This window comes from Mustela putorius, unplaced genomic scaffold, assembly GCF_011764305.1.
Source record: "Mustela putorius furo isolate JIRA1106 unplaced genomic scaffold, ASM1176430v1.1 tig00000198_pilon_pilon_pilon, whole genome shotgun sequence".
NCBI classification, from domain to species: Eukaryota; Metazoa; Chordata; class Mammalia; order Carnivora; family Mustelidae; genus Mustela; species Mustela putorius.
The window spans coordinates 894320-911683 of NW_025421311.1; the positions used below are offsets into that span (position 1 = coordinate 894320).

At 46.3% G+C, this 17364-nt stretch overlaps 1 protein-coding gene across 1 annotated transcript in view; it reads right to left on the minus strand.

The window, feature by feature from the left end:
* Nucleotides 1–17364, minus strand: part of MMP20 (matrix metallopeptidase 20) — a 48649-nt gene that overhangs the window by 10568 nt on the left and 20717 nt on the right. Inside the window, exons 7-8 of the mRNA XM_004764459.2 lie at nucleotides 12944–13080; nucleotides 11832–11988 (exon numbers count right to left, since the gene is read on the minus strand). Coding sequence (XP_004764516.1) covers nucleotides 11832–11988; nucleotides 12944–13080 — 294 coding nt within the window. The remainder of the gene's footprint in view (nucleotides 1–11831; nucleotides 11989–12943; nucleotides 13081–17364) is intronic.

The following is a 17364-nucleotide window of genomic DNA, read 5'->3' on the forward strand; positions in this document are numbered from 1 at the left end:
GTGATCAGAAAGGGCATTTTGTATGATTTCAGTTGTTTTAAATTGGCCTAGCATGTCACCTCTTCTGGGCAGTGCTCCGTAAGCCCTGGAGAAGAACGTGTGTTCTGCTTTTGTGTGAAGTATTCTACAGACACCTGTTAGACCTCGTTGGCTTATCGTGCTTCTGAGGCTCCTGTTCCCTATAGATCTCCTTGTCTACTTGTTCTATTCATTATTGAAGGTGAGGTACTGACATTCCTAAGTAGTATTATTCAGTTGTTGTCTTCTCCCTTCATTTTTGTCGGGGTTTTTTGGGGAGCAGCTTCATGTGTTTTGGGGGTCTGTTGTTGGGTTGTTTTTGCCTTCTTGGTAGACTGAAGTTTTCATCACTGTAGAATGTTCCTCTGAATCCCTAGTAACCCTTCTTATTTTAAAGTCTGTCTTGCCTGATATTAGCATAGCCACTCTGGCTTTCTTATGGTTTCTGTTCACATGACAGAGATTTTTTTCCATCCTTTTACTTTCAATCTATCTGTATCTTTGCATATGAAATGTGTCTTCTACCGATAGCATAGAGTTGGGTCTTGTTTTTTTAATCCCATCTAATAATATCTGTTATTTGATTATATTGTTTAATCCATTCACATTTAATATTATTGATATAACTGGATTTATATACATTTATATTGATATAATGATATAACTGGATTCACTTCAGTTTTCGTTTTCCACATGTGTCATGTCTTTTTGGTTCCCTTTTCCCTCCTTAATGCTTTCTTTTGCATTAGTGAAAATTTTCCAATGTACTCTTTTACTTTCTTTCATGATTTTGTTACTACATTTTAAAAAGTTATTGCCTTAGTGGTTGCTAGGGAGCTTATCATAAATAATTTAACTTACCATACACTGCTTCAGATTTTTACTAGCTTAATTCCAGGTAGACTCACAAACATCACTCCAGAAAGTCTGTTCCTTGTCCCTTCCTTCGATGGTCTTGTTTTTGTACATCTTACATTAGTTTATGTCACAAACCCCCAGTGGACATTGCTCTAATTACTATTTTATACAATTTAATGTCTTCTTAAGAAGCTGATAGAAAGGAGAGAAAGTATATATTTATAGTTTTTGATATATTAGCCTCCTTAGTTAACATGTCTGTTTTCTTTTGTTTCTCCTGTGAATTTGAGTTAGTATTTGATATAATTTCCTCAGCTCCGTACAATTTTCCCCACACCTGGTGCTTTGTGCTGTTATTGACAAATAGGTTATGTTTCTGAATGTTATAGGCCTAACAATACAGTTATATATATATAATTAATAAATAAATGAATATGTATACATACATACATATATATGCCGTTTTAAGCAGTTATTTTTAAAATCAATTAAGAGAAGGAAAGGGAGGAAATATACCTTTAAACTATCTTTCAGTTACATTTTCTGCTCTCTCTTTTTTTTTTTTAACGTGGATTCATACTACTGTCCAGGGTCACTTCCCCTCCTCCTGAAGCTAGCTCTTTCTCCAGCATTGCTTGTAAGGTAGGTGTGCCAGCAACAGATTCTCTCAGTTTCTGTCTCTCTGGGAATGTCTTCTTTGGTCTCCATCTTGGAGACAGTGAAGCTGAACGTAGGATTTTTGGTTGCGAGCTCTTCTCTGGAGCACTTTGCAAGTGTTGCCTGTGACTTTCTGGCCTCCCTGGTTTCACCAACTCCCATCTTGTCCCCCTCTGCTCTGGTCACACTGCTGCCGGAAGGGTAGTTTTATAATACAAAACTTCCTGGGTTACTCGTTTATTTAGGACACTTAAAGATATCCCTCTGTTTCTATAAATTCACACTGGTCTCCCTGGAAAGGCATAGGCCCTCCATCACTGACACCCTGCTTCTCCTTGGGCCACATCTCTCATTCTAGTCTACAAGGCTATTATGCTGAACTGCTTGAGGTTTCCGCCACATACACAGGCAATTTCATGCCCCAGTGCCTTTGCTTCAACTGCTGTCTCTGCCTGGAAGCCACGCTGACCTCCTGCCTCCTCCCTGGGAAACTCCAACTCCCTTCTCAAGATGAAGGGCAGTGCTCACTTCCTCTGAGGGTACTTTCCAGACGCCTTTACTAGCATGGGCCATTTCCTCTTTGTTTTGCCCCACTGATCTCCATCCAGTCTTCTCTCAGGGCACCTGTCACACTTGGACCACTCTTCATTATTTCCCTGTGTATGTACTCTCAACTGTAGGCCTTCCTGAACATGGATAGCCCTCAACGTGAATGTTCATTGTGTGGTGGCATCTCACAGTTTCCTTATCCATTCCCATGGATGAAGCAGATGCTATTTCCAACTCCCTCTTGAAGATTATTAAACCCAAACAGAAAGGCAATCCAGGTTGCCCCATGATGGCTGGGAGGGCTGAGGTGAGTACTCCGTTACTTGGGTCCACGCTCTCAGGTGGCAAACTCTGTGCTCTGAGTGTTAAGGTCCTAGTACAGAGTCTGACGTATAATCATGCCCAATATATATAGATTGAAAGTGGTAGTTTGGTAATGCAGTTCAAAAATTTATGATTAAAAAAGAAGATTTTGAACTCTACCCATCTTTCTTATTTTTATTACTTATCACCTATTTTCCTCTATGGTGACTAACTATAAAATCCCAAATAACCACTCAATTTTCAGTATACCCGGGGCATCCAGGAGGCAGAGAATGTGTCCTACTTTGTATCAATCATGTCTCAGTCTGTCTGCACAGAGAGATTGACTTAGGGATAGAAAGGGGCCGGGGCCTGTAGATTTGCACGTCACTTTGCACAAAATTCAGAGAACACTGACTGCCTCCAAGGACGATGGAGTGGACGGCAGCCCCAGACCCCAGGAGCTCTCTGGTGTAGCCACTGGTCTGCTCCTGGTAAGCAAGAGAGAATATCTACAGGGAGACATGAGCCAAAGGTAATGGAAGTCATGTAAAGAAGGAAAAACTGGCGGAGTCATTTGGGCCTGTCTAGAAGAGGGAAAGAAGCTGTAAAAGCAAAGGGATGAGTGGGGAAGGAGCTCTCCTTGAAGTTTAAGCAGCACATCAGTGCCGTGGGATGGCGCTGGCATGGTAGCGCCCCCTTTTGGGTTCCACCTTGTAGTTCCCTGTGGCTGCGCCCCGTGAGTTCCTATTGCACGGACATGTGAGCCCTCACTCCCAGAGCCTGAGCCCACCTGGCCCCAAGCCAGCCCTCCATCCTCAGGGGGCGAAGTTCTTCAGTAGTGTTCTCATGGCCCGTCATTCCCTAAACCGGCTCCGCCCAGGAGTTCTTGGAGGCTCTCCCTGACAACAAGCCTATCCGGAGACTTCTCTTCCCTCGACACATCGTTTGTGTCACAGACGGACCTAGCGTTGGGACCAAAGAAGATCGTGAGGAGTGACTAACGGAAATAAATCCCAGCATGCGGCCCACCCTGTTCTTGGTCTAGAACTCGGTCTGTGGCTCTGGCCTTGTGTGTTTTTGAATATGGCCTCCTGCTCTACTGACAGAACTTCTGTCCCCTTTGGCTTTTCCTCCAATTTCCTCCTTCTTCCTGTTTAGAACAGGACGTAGTGACCAGACTTCATGGGCTGCTGGAGTCTTAGGCAACCCCGAGACGGGCACCTCCATGTTAACAGCGGAGCAAGGTGTTAGAAGGAACTCGGGTCTCTGGTGACTGTGGACTCGCCGTGTCCCCCCAGGTGTGTTAAACTTCAGACGTGTTACGTAGATGAGGAAAACAGTCCTTTACGTGTTTCAGCCACAGTTCCTTCCGGGTCTCTGAAGAGCCGCTGAACAGGACTTCTCACCAAGATGGGGCTTCCAGAGACAGTGAGGTGTCCTGCAGGGGAGGCTTTGCTCAACGCAGGTGCGGAGTCTGGGGGAGAAGGTTTGTTTGTGGAGTGGCTCACAGCAGCTCTTCTGACCTCGGAAGCTGTAGGTCAAGGCTGTTTGCTTTATTCTTTAGTGCATAAGCCGTGTGCTGCAGCACGTCCGACACAGGACCTTCGTGGTGGAAGGATGGTCTATGCTTTGCCAAAAGCAGGAGTTTCAGTGCAATGTTGGGCCTTCAGTCTCTCCAAAGGAAGTTCCCTCTGACCTGCTCTATGACTGGATTGTGGTCAGAGAACTCCTGAGCTTTAAGCGGCCATTTGTTAATTATCTCAACTTCTGAAGCAGGTATCTCCTGGTTACCACTTGGGCTCCTGTAACGTCTGAACAGTTGCTGTACTTGAGCACCTACTACGTGCTGGGGCTCTGTGCTTGCGTCTGCCTGAGTTACTCACTTAATGCTCTCAAGAGCCTTGGAAGGTTAGTTTTCAAAGAGCCTTCTGGGGTTTCCTTCCCTCAACACAAAATGAGTCTTTGATATTGGAGTTAATCCCTTAGACCAACTTTTTAATCAATCTGTTTTATCCAGATTATTAAGACTTTTCCTGAATAGACACTCACAGACACGTAGTTGGAAAGGTGCATTGTGATTCCCTCAGGCGGGAGTCGGGCCTCGTTACAATTGGAGACCCTGTCCCTCTCCAAGATTGTGTTTACAGAGAATTAAAAACCTCTCGTCCAGCCTCCTCTGTTAGTTGCTAACCTCACTGCTGCCTGGCTGGAGGCATGTGCTTTGTGGTGGCTGGTACATGAGTCCAAAGACCCGGCGAGGAACGAGGAACAGAGAGCTGAAGCAATGGGAAAGTGGATAATTCCCGCAGCGGGAGTCGGGCAGTGAGCAGTCTTCCAGGCATGAACTGACTCATCCTAACCGGATGCCACACCCCCCCCACATACACCCTTACACCCACACACATGCTTCTGTGGGCATCTCAGTCTCATTTTCTGAAAATCCGTATTGGGAGTTGGGTTTCTCCGTACCTATCGTCCTGTGTGTCAGGTGTCAGGTGTCAGGCAGCTTATCTTAAAGAAAGACTTGATGAATCTGCCCAGCAGACTTTAGGGCTTAATAAATGAATTACCATCAGGAATCCAGAAAAGGAAGTTCTGGAGGAAAAATAACTGCTGTAGTGGCTTAATCATTGGACTGGAAGGAATAAGTCAGGACACCCCTTGGTGCTCTGAGCCAGGCTCCCAGAGCTCTCAGTGGGCAGGGGTCAGCAGGGTCTACATGTGTCCTTCATTCCTAGAAAATACATTTTCCTCTTCACAAGTCAGATCTGTTATTTGGTCTTCTCAGTCTCAGACAGGAGAAGCTATTAGTCAGGTGGAGGAAGGTCACATGTACTTATTTATAAATTTCTTTCATGCCATAGAAATGGTGACTGAAAACAGGTGATATGCCAGTAAAGCTACGATTCAGAACAGAAGGAGAGTTGAAGAGTTTCTCAGACAACAGCTGCAGGAGTTTGTGACCACTAAACCAGCCAGCAAGAAAGATCAGAGGGGCCTCTTTGAGCAGAAAGGAGGGACAAAAGTGACAACATCAAGGCAGAAAATACAAAAGCAGTAAATACGAATATTTTCTAAACTGTCAGCCCAGGACCTCACAAAGAAGGGATATAAAATACAGTAACATACCTAAAGTCTGGAGAGGAGAGGAAAAAAGAAGGGGTTCAAACTTGGATGGCCATCTGCCTAATACAGATTGCTTTATGCCAAAGGGATTATATGAAAACCTAATGGTAACCACAAATCACAAGTCACCAATAAACATGAAGAATAAAGAGGATGAAACCCAAATAGATCACTAAGGAAATCAGCAAAACATGAAAGTGACAAAGATAAGAAAGGATCAGAGAACAGCTCAGAAACAACCAGCATAAAATAAGGAAACAATGGCTTCGAATGACACACTGGACCAGGTGGACATCACAGACATATTCAGAACGTTGCATCCTAAAACCACGGAATATACATTCTTCTCGAGTGCACACGGGACATTCTCCAGAACAGATCACATCCTGGGTCACAAATCCGGCCTCAACAAGTACAGAAAGGCCGAGATCATACCTGCATATTATCAGACCACAAGACTATGAAACTTGAAGTCAACCGCAAGAAAAAAAATGGGAAGACTGCAGATACATGGAGATTAAAGAACACAGAACTGAACAATGAATGTGCGGGGAGGGAGCAAGACGGCGGCGGAGCAGCAGACTGAAATGACATCGGATCCCAGGAGTTCGGCTAGATAGGTATCACCCCATCCCAACACCTTCAGACTCACGAGGAGAGCGAAGAGGAGAAGAGCAGCAATGCTAGGAACAGAACATCGACCACCGTCTGGCAGGTGGGACGCGCGGAGACGTGAACCTGAAGCGACCGGAAGATAGACTGTGGGGGGAGGGGCCGGCGCCAGCAAGGGGCGGCAGCGGAGCACGAAACCAGCACTTTTAGAGTCCGCTCCACCGAGGGACGGCGCTGCAGAGGCCGAGCAGGGGTGAGCCCTCGCGGGGCCAGGGTGGTCTCAGGACCCGCGGGGTCACAGAAAGACCGGGGGTGTCTGAGTGCCGCAGAGCTGCCAGGGATGGAGCGGGGAAGCCGCTGCAGAGACGGAGCCGCGGGGGGGCTCTCAGCTCGGGGTTACCTTAAACCATGATCTGAGGCACAGTCAGACAACTGCTCTTTGAGCAGGGACCCCACAAGTGGCAGATCCGGGGAGACTCACCTTCCTTCCCCAGGAGGAGCAGCGCAGCAGGAATCTGCTGGGTTTGGAGACTCCAAACGGGGCCGTGCGCCAGAGACAGAAACGCTCGGTCACAGGCCGGGTGAGCTCCGAGCGTGGCCGGACACCAGGGAGACGGGAGGGATTGACAGCTTTTTTGTGAGGCCGCACTGAGGAGCCGGGCCCCAAGCTCTCGGGTCCTATGTGGCCGGACACTGAGAAGCCGCCATCTCCATTCCCGTCCTCCACAGCGGTACGGAAAGCGATCAGGGAACAAAAGCTCCCGAGAGTGAACCTGCGCAGATTACTTAGCCTAGAGCAACTGCGCCTCCGCCTCCAGCAAAGACATATGAGAATCTCAGCAACAGGCCCCTGACCCAGAAGATCAGCAAGAACATCCAGCCAAGACCAAGCTCACTGGTCAACGAGAACCAGGGAAATCCAGAGGAGGGGAAAGCAACACACAGAATTCATGGCTTTCCCCGTTTTCTTTAGTCTTGCAAAGTTAAATTTTTAAAATTTTCTTTCTTTTAAAATTTTTCCTCTTTCCTATTTTAACCAACATCTTATCAATACCTTAAAAAATCTTTTTTAATTTTCATTTTTATAGTCATATTCTATCCCATCATTTTATTTAACATTATTTTTTGTATATTATACACACACACACACACACACACACACGTTTTTCTTTCTTTAAAATATTGGGACACAGTTTCTTCTAACAGACCAAAATACACCCCAAATCCAGTGTGTAATTCTGCTCTATTCACCAGACTGATCATATTCTTTTTTTCCCCTTTCTTTCCCCCACCTGGTTGGGGGGTCTCTTCTGATTTGTTCAGTGTATAATTTTCTGGGGTCGTTGCTACCGTTTCAGCATTTTTTTTTCTCTCATTCATCTATTCTTCACCAGACAAAATGACAAAACAGAAACCTCACCTCAAAAAAAAAAAAAAAAAAAAAAAAAAAAAAAAAAAAAAAAGAAAAAAAAGAAAAAAGAAAAGAAAAGAAAAAGAGCAAGAGGCAGTACTGACTGCCAGGGATGTAATCAATATGGACATTAGTAAGATGTTAGAACTAGAGTTCAGAATGATGATTATAAAGAAAGTAGCTGGGCTTGAAAAAAGCATAGAAGATACTAGAGAATCCCTTCCTGCATGAAAAAGAACTAAAATCTAACCCAGCTGAAATTAAAAAGGCTATTAGTGAGGTGCAATAAAAAAAAATGGGGGCTCTTACTGCTAGGATAAATGAGGCAGAAGAGAGAATTAGTGATATGGAAGACCAAATGATGGAGAATAAAGAAGCTGAGAAAAAGACAACTACTGGACCACCAGGGGAGAATTAGAGAGTTAAGATATACCATAAGACGAAACAGTATTAAAGTGTATAACAATACAGGCCTACCTCCTGAAGCAAGAAAATCTCAAATAACAACCTAATCTTACTCCTAAAGGAGCTGGAGGAAGAACAAGAAGTCTAAATCCAGCAGGAGGAGGGAGATAATAAAGATCAGAACAGAAGTAAATGATAGAGACACTAAAAAACAATAGAACAGATGCATGAAACCAGGAGCTCGTTCTTTGAAAAAATGAATAAAATTACTAAATCTCTATACAGACTTACCAAAAAGAAAAGAGAAAGAATACAAATAAATAGAATCACAAGTGAGAAAGGAGAGATCACATCCAGTGCCACAGAAACACAAACAATTCTAAGAGAGTATTATGAAAAAACAAAAACAAAAACACACCAACACCCTGGATAGCCTGAAAGAAATGGATAAACTCCGAGAAACACATAAATTACCAAAACTGAAACAGGGAGAAAGGAAACTTGACCAGATGGATAGCCAGCTAAGAAACAGAATCGGTCATCAGAAATCCCCCAATAGTCAGAAGTCCAGGACTACATGGCTTCACAGCGGCATTCTATGAAACTTTCAAAGAAGAGTTAATACCTCTGCTTCTCAAACTGTTCTAAAAAGCAGAAAAGGAAGGAAAACTTCCAAATTCATTCTATGAGGCCAGTGTTGCCAATACCAAATCAGGTAAAGATCCCACCAGGAAAGAAAACTATGGTCAATATCCCTGGTGAACAAGGATGCCAAAATTCTCAATAAAATACCAGCAAGTCAAGTCCAACAGCACATTAAAATAACCATTCATCACATGGGGTTTGTTCTTGGGCTGCAAAGATGGCTTGGTAGTCTCAAACCAGTCAGTGCGGCAAACTCTATTAATAAGAGAAAGGATGGGGGGCCCTGGGGGCTCAGTGGGTTAAACCTCTACCTTCGGTTCAGGTCATGATCCCAGGGTCCTGGGATCGAGCCCCGCATCGGGCTCTCTGTTCAGCAGGGAGCCTGCTTCCCCCTCTCTCCGCCTGCCTCTATGCCTACTTGTGATCTCTGTCAAATAATAAATAAAATCTTTTAAAAAATAAAAGAAAGAACTATATGATCCTCTTAAAATTTGCATTTTTCAAAGTACAAGATCCATTTATGAGGAAATCCTCAACAAATTAGGGATAGAAGGAACCATACATCAAAATCCTAAAGCCCACATATGAAGAACCCACAGCTAATAGCATCCTCAAGAGGGAAAAACAGAGAGCTTTTTCCTATAGTCAGAAACAAGACAGGGATGTTCACTCTTACTGCTGTTATTTATTATTATTATTAAAGATATTATTTATTTATTTTAGAGGAGAGGGAAGATGGAGAGGGGGAGACGATCTTGAGAAGACCCCCTGTTGAGCAGGGAGCCCAGTGTGGGGATCAACCTCATGATTCTGAGATCATGACCTGAGCCAAAAATCAAGAGTTGGATGTTTAACTCACTGAGACACCCAGGTGCCCCTCACCACTGTGTGTAACATAGCACTGGAAGTCTTAGCCTTGGCAATTAGACAACAACAACAAAAAATAAAATTCATCCAGATTTGTGATGAAGAAGTCAAACTGTCACTATTTGTAGATAATATGATAATATATATAAAACCCAGAAGACTCCACCAAGTGCTAGAACTAATGAATTCAATAAAGTCGCAGAATGCAAAATCGGTGTACAGAAATCTGTTGCATTTCTATACATCTCATTTTCAATAGCACCAAAACCAGTAAGACACGTCGGAATCTAAGTAACCAAGAAGTTGAAAGCCCTGTGCTCTGAAAACCATGAAACACCAATGAAAGAACTTGAAGATGACACAAGGAAATGAAAAGACACTCCATGCTCATGGATTAGAAGAGCAAATATTGTTAAAATATCTACACAACTGAAAGCAATCTACATCAATGCAATCCCTATCCAAATACTGACAGCTTTTTTTTTTTTTTTTAACAGAGCTAGAATGAACAATCCTGAAGTGTGCATGGAAGCAAAAAAGACCTCGAATAGCCAAAGCAACCTTGAAGAAGAAGAATAAGGAAAAAAGGAAAGCTGGAGATGTCATAGTTCAGGACTTCAAGTTGTATTACAAAGCCCTAGTAACGAAGACAGTATGGTATTGGCACAAAAATAGACACAGATGAGTAGAATAGAACAGAGAACCCAGAAACGAACCCACAACTCTGTATCAACTAGTCTTTGACAAAGCAGGAAAGAATTTCCAATGGGAAAAAGCCTGTCTCTTCAACAGATGGTGCTGGGAACACGGGACAGCCATGTGCAAAAGAATGAAACTGGACCATTTCCTTACACCACACACAAGAATAAATACACAATGGATGAAAAACCTAAATGTGAGACAGGAATCCATCAACATCCTAGTGGAGAATGTAGACAGTAACCTTTTTGACATCAGAGGTGGCAACTTCTTACTAGACATGTCTTCTGAGAAAAAGGAAATTAAAGCAAAAATAAACTATTGGGACACCATCAAAATTAAAAGCTTCTGCACAGAGAAGGAAACAATCAATAAAACTAAAAGGTAACCTATGGAATGGGAGAAGGTATTTGCAAATACTAAGGATTACTATCCAAAATATATAAAGAACTTATTAAACTCAATACCTGAAAAATGAATAATCCAATGAAAAAATGGGAAGAAAACATGAATAGACATTTTTCCAGAAAAGACATCCAGATGTCTAATAGACACATGAAAAGATGCTCATTATCACTCATCATCAGGGAAATGCAAATCAAAACCATGATGAGATACCAACTCACAGCTCTCAGAATGGCTAAAACTAACAACACGTGATGGAGAGGATGTGGAGAAAGGGGAATCCTCTTACACTGTTGGTGGGAATGGAAAATGGTGCAGCTACTGTGGAAAATAGTATGAAGATTCCTCAAGAAGTTAAAAATTGGGGCGTCTGGGTGGCTCAGAGGGTTAAGTCTCTGCCTTCGGCTCAGGTCATGATCTCAGGGTCCTGGGATCAAGCCCTGCATCGGGCTCCCTCAGTGGGGAGCCTGTTTCTCCCTCTCCCTCTGTGCTCTCTCTTTCAAACAAATAAACACATACATAAAATCTGGGGAAAAGTAAACTATTTGGCATGGTCAACTGCTTAGAATGTGTTGCTTTTACTTCTCCCTGCTGAGGTTCAGGTGAGCAAGCCCGGGGACGTGAGACTTGGGTGGGGGCGGTGCAGACACTGGGGCTGCTCACCCTTCACAGGAGTCAGTTAATGCTAGAAACCCAGTGGGGGGCATGAGGGTGACCCTGTGCACAGCGGCTGGTTGACAGCCGCTTCCTGAGATCTGCAAGACGGGCAGGACAACTCTGGGTGAGGAGAGAGCACATGTTCCAGGTCGGATAAAAGGACTCAGCAATAGGGGCTTTTCCTTGCAGCAGGAAAAGACTTTTCCTTCAAAGAGCCCCACAGTCATAACCACCTCCATGTTGCACAGAACCACAGAGTGTTCTGGATGCACTGGTACCCACATAACAGGGAATCAGTTCCACCCCCCGCTGCGGCATTCACTGTGGCTGGCAATGTATTTGGGGATGCTCTGTCTACTCGTGTACGCCACTGGCGGTCCCGTTAGTAGATGCGTGAAGGGTAAGTCTATTCATGTGCTAGAGAACTAACAGTAGGACTCGTGAATGAATGCTTTGCTTACTTGGCTGGTTTCCTATCTTAGAGACTGTCCACGGCAGCCTTGGGGCCCAGAGGAGTCAATGGGCCTACTGCCAAGGCACTTTGCATTCTTTTCTGCAAAAGGACTTTTTCTTCCCATTGAATACATCTGGACAATCAAAAGGAGAAAAGCCATACCTGTAGTATTCATCTCCCACAAAGAAAAGGGTCTTCTGCACGTCCTTGAGGTACACGGCGGCATCTATCCGCTGCACATACCTCGGGAAGCCAAAATCATAAATAGTTCGAGGAGGACCCTGCATCTGGAAGCCTCTCGTTATCCAGTAGTGGGGGCCTAAAGACAGAAAGTAAAGTTCACAAACACTCAGTACCACTTGGCAATGTACTTCACTCCTGAGGATTTCTACACAGGGTCCCACATGGGAATAGTTTATGGGATGGTTGCCATGGTTATAAGCCAATATACAAGCTTGGATTGAGTTCAAACTACTCTGGAGGCAAGCATCTCTTAGTGATGTCCTAGCAAAACAGTAATTTTGATACGATTGTGTCTTAAATCTCACACATTAATTTTTTCAAGATACTTTTCATGTGTGTAACCTCATCTCAGTCTCGTACAGATGCACGGGAGAGAAGGGGCCTGTGAGAGACAAATGCTGTGGGTCGTCAGCCAGCACCGGCCTTGTAGCTTCCTCCCCCAGCTTCCAGAAAAAGAAGCTAAACTTGACAGGGGCCACCTACTGGGTAACCGCCATTGGCCAGCCACTGTCACATCTCTGAGCTTGCTATTACTATAATCCCTTCTCAGCCCAGGAAGAAATGAAGGCTCCGAGCAGTTAGGTAATTCCCCAGAGTTGCTCTGACGGTAAGGGGCTGGGGCCAGAGACTGACGACACCGGGCCCACCTCCCAGAGTCACGGGTTAGGGTCCCACTTGTGAGTAGGACATGGCCGCAGGGGCATCGTTCTCCTAACGGGGGTGCCATGTTGGATTTGCTGACTAGAGGCTCTCAGTGGGCTACACCATGTCACCCTGAGGGGTGAGGACAAAGTCTGTTGCCCCCTGGGCACTGGCACTTTGCACAGTGTCTCTCTAAGGTAGAGCATTGGCTCTGAGAACATTGTGACAGTCATTGTCCCTCCTGCCACTGCTATAGACAACAGAGCGGCATTTCACGGCTAAGGCGAGGAGTGACCAGCGCATCTCCACCATCCCTGACCAAATGCTACCAGCACTAGAGGCTCCCCACATCCCCGGCCGTTCCTGTCCCTCACGGATCTATAAGGTACCTTTGAAGAAGTAAGCAGTGCCCCTGTCGGCCACTTCGTAAGCTGCGTCCACGTTGGACATAAGCTGAGGGAAGGAGCTGGTAATGGTGCTGGGCCGGATCCCCGCCATCACGTGAACTTGCCGACGCCAGAAGATCCTGTTGGGCAACCCACAAGACCAATGGCTGATTTAGATCTTGAACCGGACGTGGACCCGTTGTCTACAAACCACAGTGCAAGGGCCTTTCCTCAATGCCTCATGCCCCTAACTTGTTTTCATAAGGAGAGAATAGGTTTTTGACCTTATTAAATAGTGCTTTTCCCTTTTCATTCTTCGAGCCTCCTTGGAATCCCCTTTCCTTCATATACTTAAGGACGTGCCCGGCACGGAAGGATGGAGCACGGAGAAGACCCGGTAATTCACACATTTCACCTGTGCCCCTTCCCACTCCAGGTATCCCTTGATATAAATGTCCTTTTCCTTTCTACTCTTTTAAAAACTAAAATCTCATAATGATAAAATATAATCCTTGTGAATGTTTTGAATAGTACAATTAAACCAAACCTTTGTGGTTGGGAGTGCGAATTAATCCCAATAAAGCCAGCAAGAGCACTCACAATCATTAGTTATATTGAAAGTTATCTACTGAATACTTAGCTCTTGAAAGTGCTTCTCTTCCTGAAATCAAAGGCTAGCTAACAGAAAATCTGGTCCCCACCAGTCAACTCCAGTTTTGGCAACTCATCCATCCATGCATCCAAAACTATTCCCATCAATCTGCGGCGCTACCTCGAGGGTATTGGGCTGAAACACTCACTATAAATGGGGTCCTTTTTGAATTGTGGAGGGGAAACTCATTTTTATAAAATATGAGTTTACTTGACTCTGTAGAAAGTAGAATCTATACATAAAATTATTTGTGGGCAGGGAAACTGTAGTAAATTTTGACATTTAATTTTCTGGGTAGTTCGTGTAGGAACTCCTGATCTACCGCTGAGTTTTCCAGTTCAGTTAATTTAACAAATATTTACAGTGCGCCTGTCAGCCGGGATGGTGGTAGACATCAAAGACGGGACATTGAAGTAGACCCGGGTCCTGCCTCAGGGAGCGGAGCGCCCAGGAGCACAGACAGGTACGTGATTAGGCTGTTTGGATCATAATCAGACGGTTAGGACTCGTCCGACACAGTCAAGTTTAGGAGGCGGACACAGAGCATACCCCACAGGAGGGAAAGTCCGCCGCATTCAGGGCTCTGGTGAAGGGGTCCCGGGTGAGGCAGTGTAAGCGGACAGTGAACTTAAAAGAGCTTCACTGAGAGAGACATGGCTTCGTTTCCCACGTGGCATCGGATGCAGAAGGACAAGCACGTCGTGCTTCCGGAGATGTCGTCTTGTGTTCTAGCTCTGACCGGCATCTCCGAGCTCAGTCTTGCCATCTCACAGATGCAAACAGTACTTGCCGTGTCTCCTGAAGTCGTTCTGAGGATCCAAGGAGAGAAGGCGCAGGAAAGTGATCCTAAACCATAAAGGTCCCTAGAGCTAGACATTGTCCATTCTAAACATTATGATTTGCCTAGGCCTCACCCACCCGCTAACATGACCCATCACGGGGTGGCAGGCCCCGTGGCAGGTGCGCTGGCTCGCCCCATGCCCTACAGGTCACTGCCTGTTCTAACACGGGTATTAACAGGTGACACACCAGGGCTCAGGTGGACTCACGGGCCCAGGGGTCCCCTGTTGCTCGGAGCAGACAGAGCAGCTGTCCGGATATTCCTCTCCACCCATCTGACCTCCTGGCTCCTTCCCAGCCTTGAGATCTCTGCTTTCCTGTGTTCTTAACTGGACCCCTGTCCAGTCAGATCTAGGCTTTCCTGAAGGTGCGAGCAACCACCTTCCCCTTCTCCTTCCTCTCTGCCACCACCATGAGAGCACGGGTTTGGGGAGTCCCGCAGATTTGGGTCACGACAACAGATAAATGCATCGTGTCCATAGCCTGTCATCTGATTCTTGATAATGACGCAGTGATTGGGAACCTGAGGAGAAATCCATAAAATGAGGGCTTTTCACTGAACTCGGTACTTGGTTCTGAAATGCTGACTCTGGTCACGTCTCCATGCTGGCTGCTGACCCAGGCACTGAGGTGCATTTCGGGGTTCTGCCGTGGTGGGGACAAGGAGGGGGTGGCGGGCAGGGGAGGATCTCTCCGCATCACGTCTCTGAGGAGCGTGTGGACTCCCGGGTGCTTCCTCCTCAGGCTCCTGATGCGGGGAAACAGTTGCTCTCATTTTTCCTTTAAAAATGGGCAGCAGCGCTAGGCACCTGGAAACCCTATCTTTCCTGGGACGTTTGGGCTCGGCTGCCCCGAGTGACTCAGGAGGACAGGTTGTGGAATGTGGAGCTCCTGCAGACCCACAGGGTGCTTTGGGGACTTCTCTCACGTGGTAGAATGTAAAAGTTCTTTCCAGATCAGCCCTGACTGTCACGGCAGGAATCGTGGGGACTCAGGGGAAGTGGACTGGTCACGCTCAACCAAGGGCGATTTTGAGCACCTGGAGACCCTGGGCCGTGTTTGCTGACAGTTGCGTGTGTCACCACTGGGGGAGGTCAGGGCTGCTGGCTCCAGCAGGAGGTGGGCCAGGGAAGGTCCGTAGCACACCCTGCACCCGGCAAGGACTGCTCGGCCTCAAAGTGCCCGCAGAGCCGAAGGCAAGGAGCCCGGGCTTAGACAGCCGAACGACGTATTAAGATGCACAAGCTGAGCATGTAAGGTAGAGATAGTTACTATCCATCACTTAGGAAAAGTTGCACAAATTCCAGAAGAAACTGTGATCCTGAACCTTTCGGCACCAACAGTGGGTAGTGGCACACGGGATGCACAGCCTCGAAGCGGAGGTGACAAACATAAATGGGTTACGATGGACTCGAACCCTGAGGAGAGCAAGACTCTCTTCATGTGTCTGCATGTGGATTTGAAACATAAATGAAAGGAGAACTGATCTGTGAGCTCGTGGGAAGGAGCAGCTACAGGGTGTGGGCGAACTGGTCACGGAAACAGGCGACACTTTGTCAGCGGTCTGTCACTGATCTTGATAAGAAGGACGGAACAATGGTGCGCATTGACAGTAGACGCCCACGGATGGTATGTTTAGCGGTGTGGTTTATCTCGGGCTTGCAGGAGCCAATGCTGTGCCTGGTACACAGTCAGAGCTCAATAAATACTTGTTGGCTGAGTGAATGGGTGCCAGGGAGTGAGAGGAACTCATGAGATCACTGATATTCACAGCCTCTGCGATTTTCAGTCCCTTTTCTCAAAGAACAGCAGCTAATTCAACTTGGGAGATGGGCTCGCTGGTAGCCTTCACCGGGGGCAGGGTCCTGATGATCCGTCTTTCTGTCCTCTGGCTTACGGGGCACCTGGCACACCTGGGGACGTGACCCTCAGTTGCCGAACTTCTGTTCTTCCTGTGTGGGACCCGACCAGCTTCACCCCGACTTGGGTAAGGAGCCTGTCACCTCCTCGTTGCTGGACCGTCGGGGGATTGATTCAGCAGGAGCTGAGTGGGGCCCTTCCTCATTCATTGTCTTCAACTCTTGACTCTCCTTGACTCATTTCAGGGGGAGGAAGGATCTCTTTCTGCTTTTGATGTTTGCAGTGGAATTGCTGCTTCTTTCCCACTGAGAGCTTGAAACCTGGTTTTATCATTGGGTGTGTGACCTTGTGTGAGTCACTCAATTTTTCAGACTCAGTTTCCTTCTGTCACATAAAAGTGAGAATTCTAATAACACAGGTGCCAATCCTTCAAAGGGTGAATTGTGACAACGTACCTGAGGCTGTCTTGTAAGCGCTCAGTCCTCGGGGCTGTCTTGTAAGCACTCAGTCCTCTCAACAATAACTGGTAGACACTGTAGAAACACACGTTTTCCCTCTCCAGATGTATTGATTGGTGATGGATACATCTTAGAGTTTATCAGCGAAACAAAGTTTCTTTCTGAATTTCCTCCGCTGACATGAAGTTCTCATCACTAGAAACTCTGAAGCACACTCACATCCTTGGCTGAAACAGTCTCCTCCTGGGGCTCCACTCACCAGGTCTGCGACATCAGAAGGCTTTGGAGGCTGAGAAATCAAGCATGTACCGTTCACCTCACTGAGCCCCGGAAGAACATGGCTTATAGAATCAAAGACCCATGTGTAGACGGTGCTTAAAAGTCGTCAGAGCCTCATGTGCCACATTGTTTATCCCACGGGAGGAGCCTGTGGGTGCCCAGGCCGGCAAGCTGTGACCTGGAAAGGGCCCCAGCCCCAGCCAGGGAGTCCAGAGGAGGTGACAGCAGATCAGGGATGGTGACATGCCTCCTGCCTCTTGGTCTGAGTTCTTATACATAACCTGGACTCAGGCTAAGTAAGCACCGTGCTGCTTGCTGACTTCACGGCGCAGTCT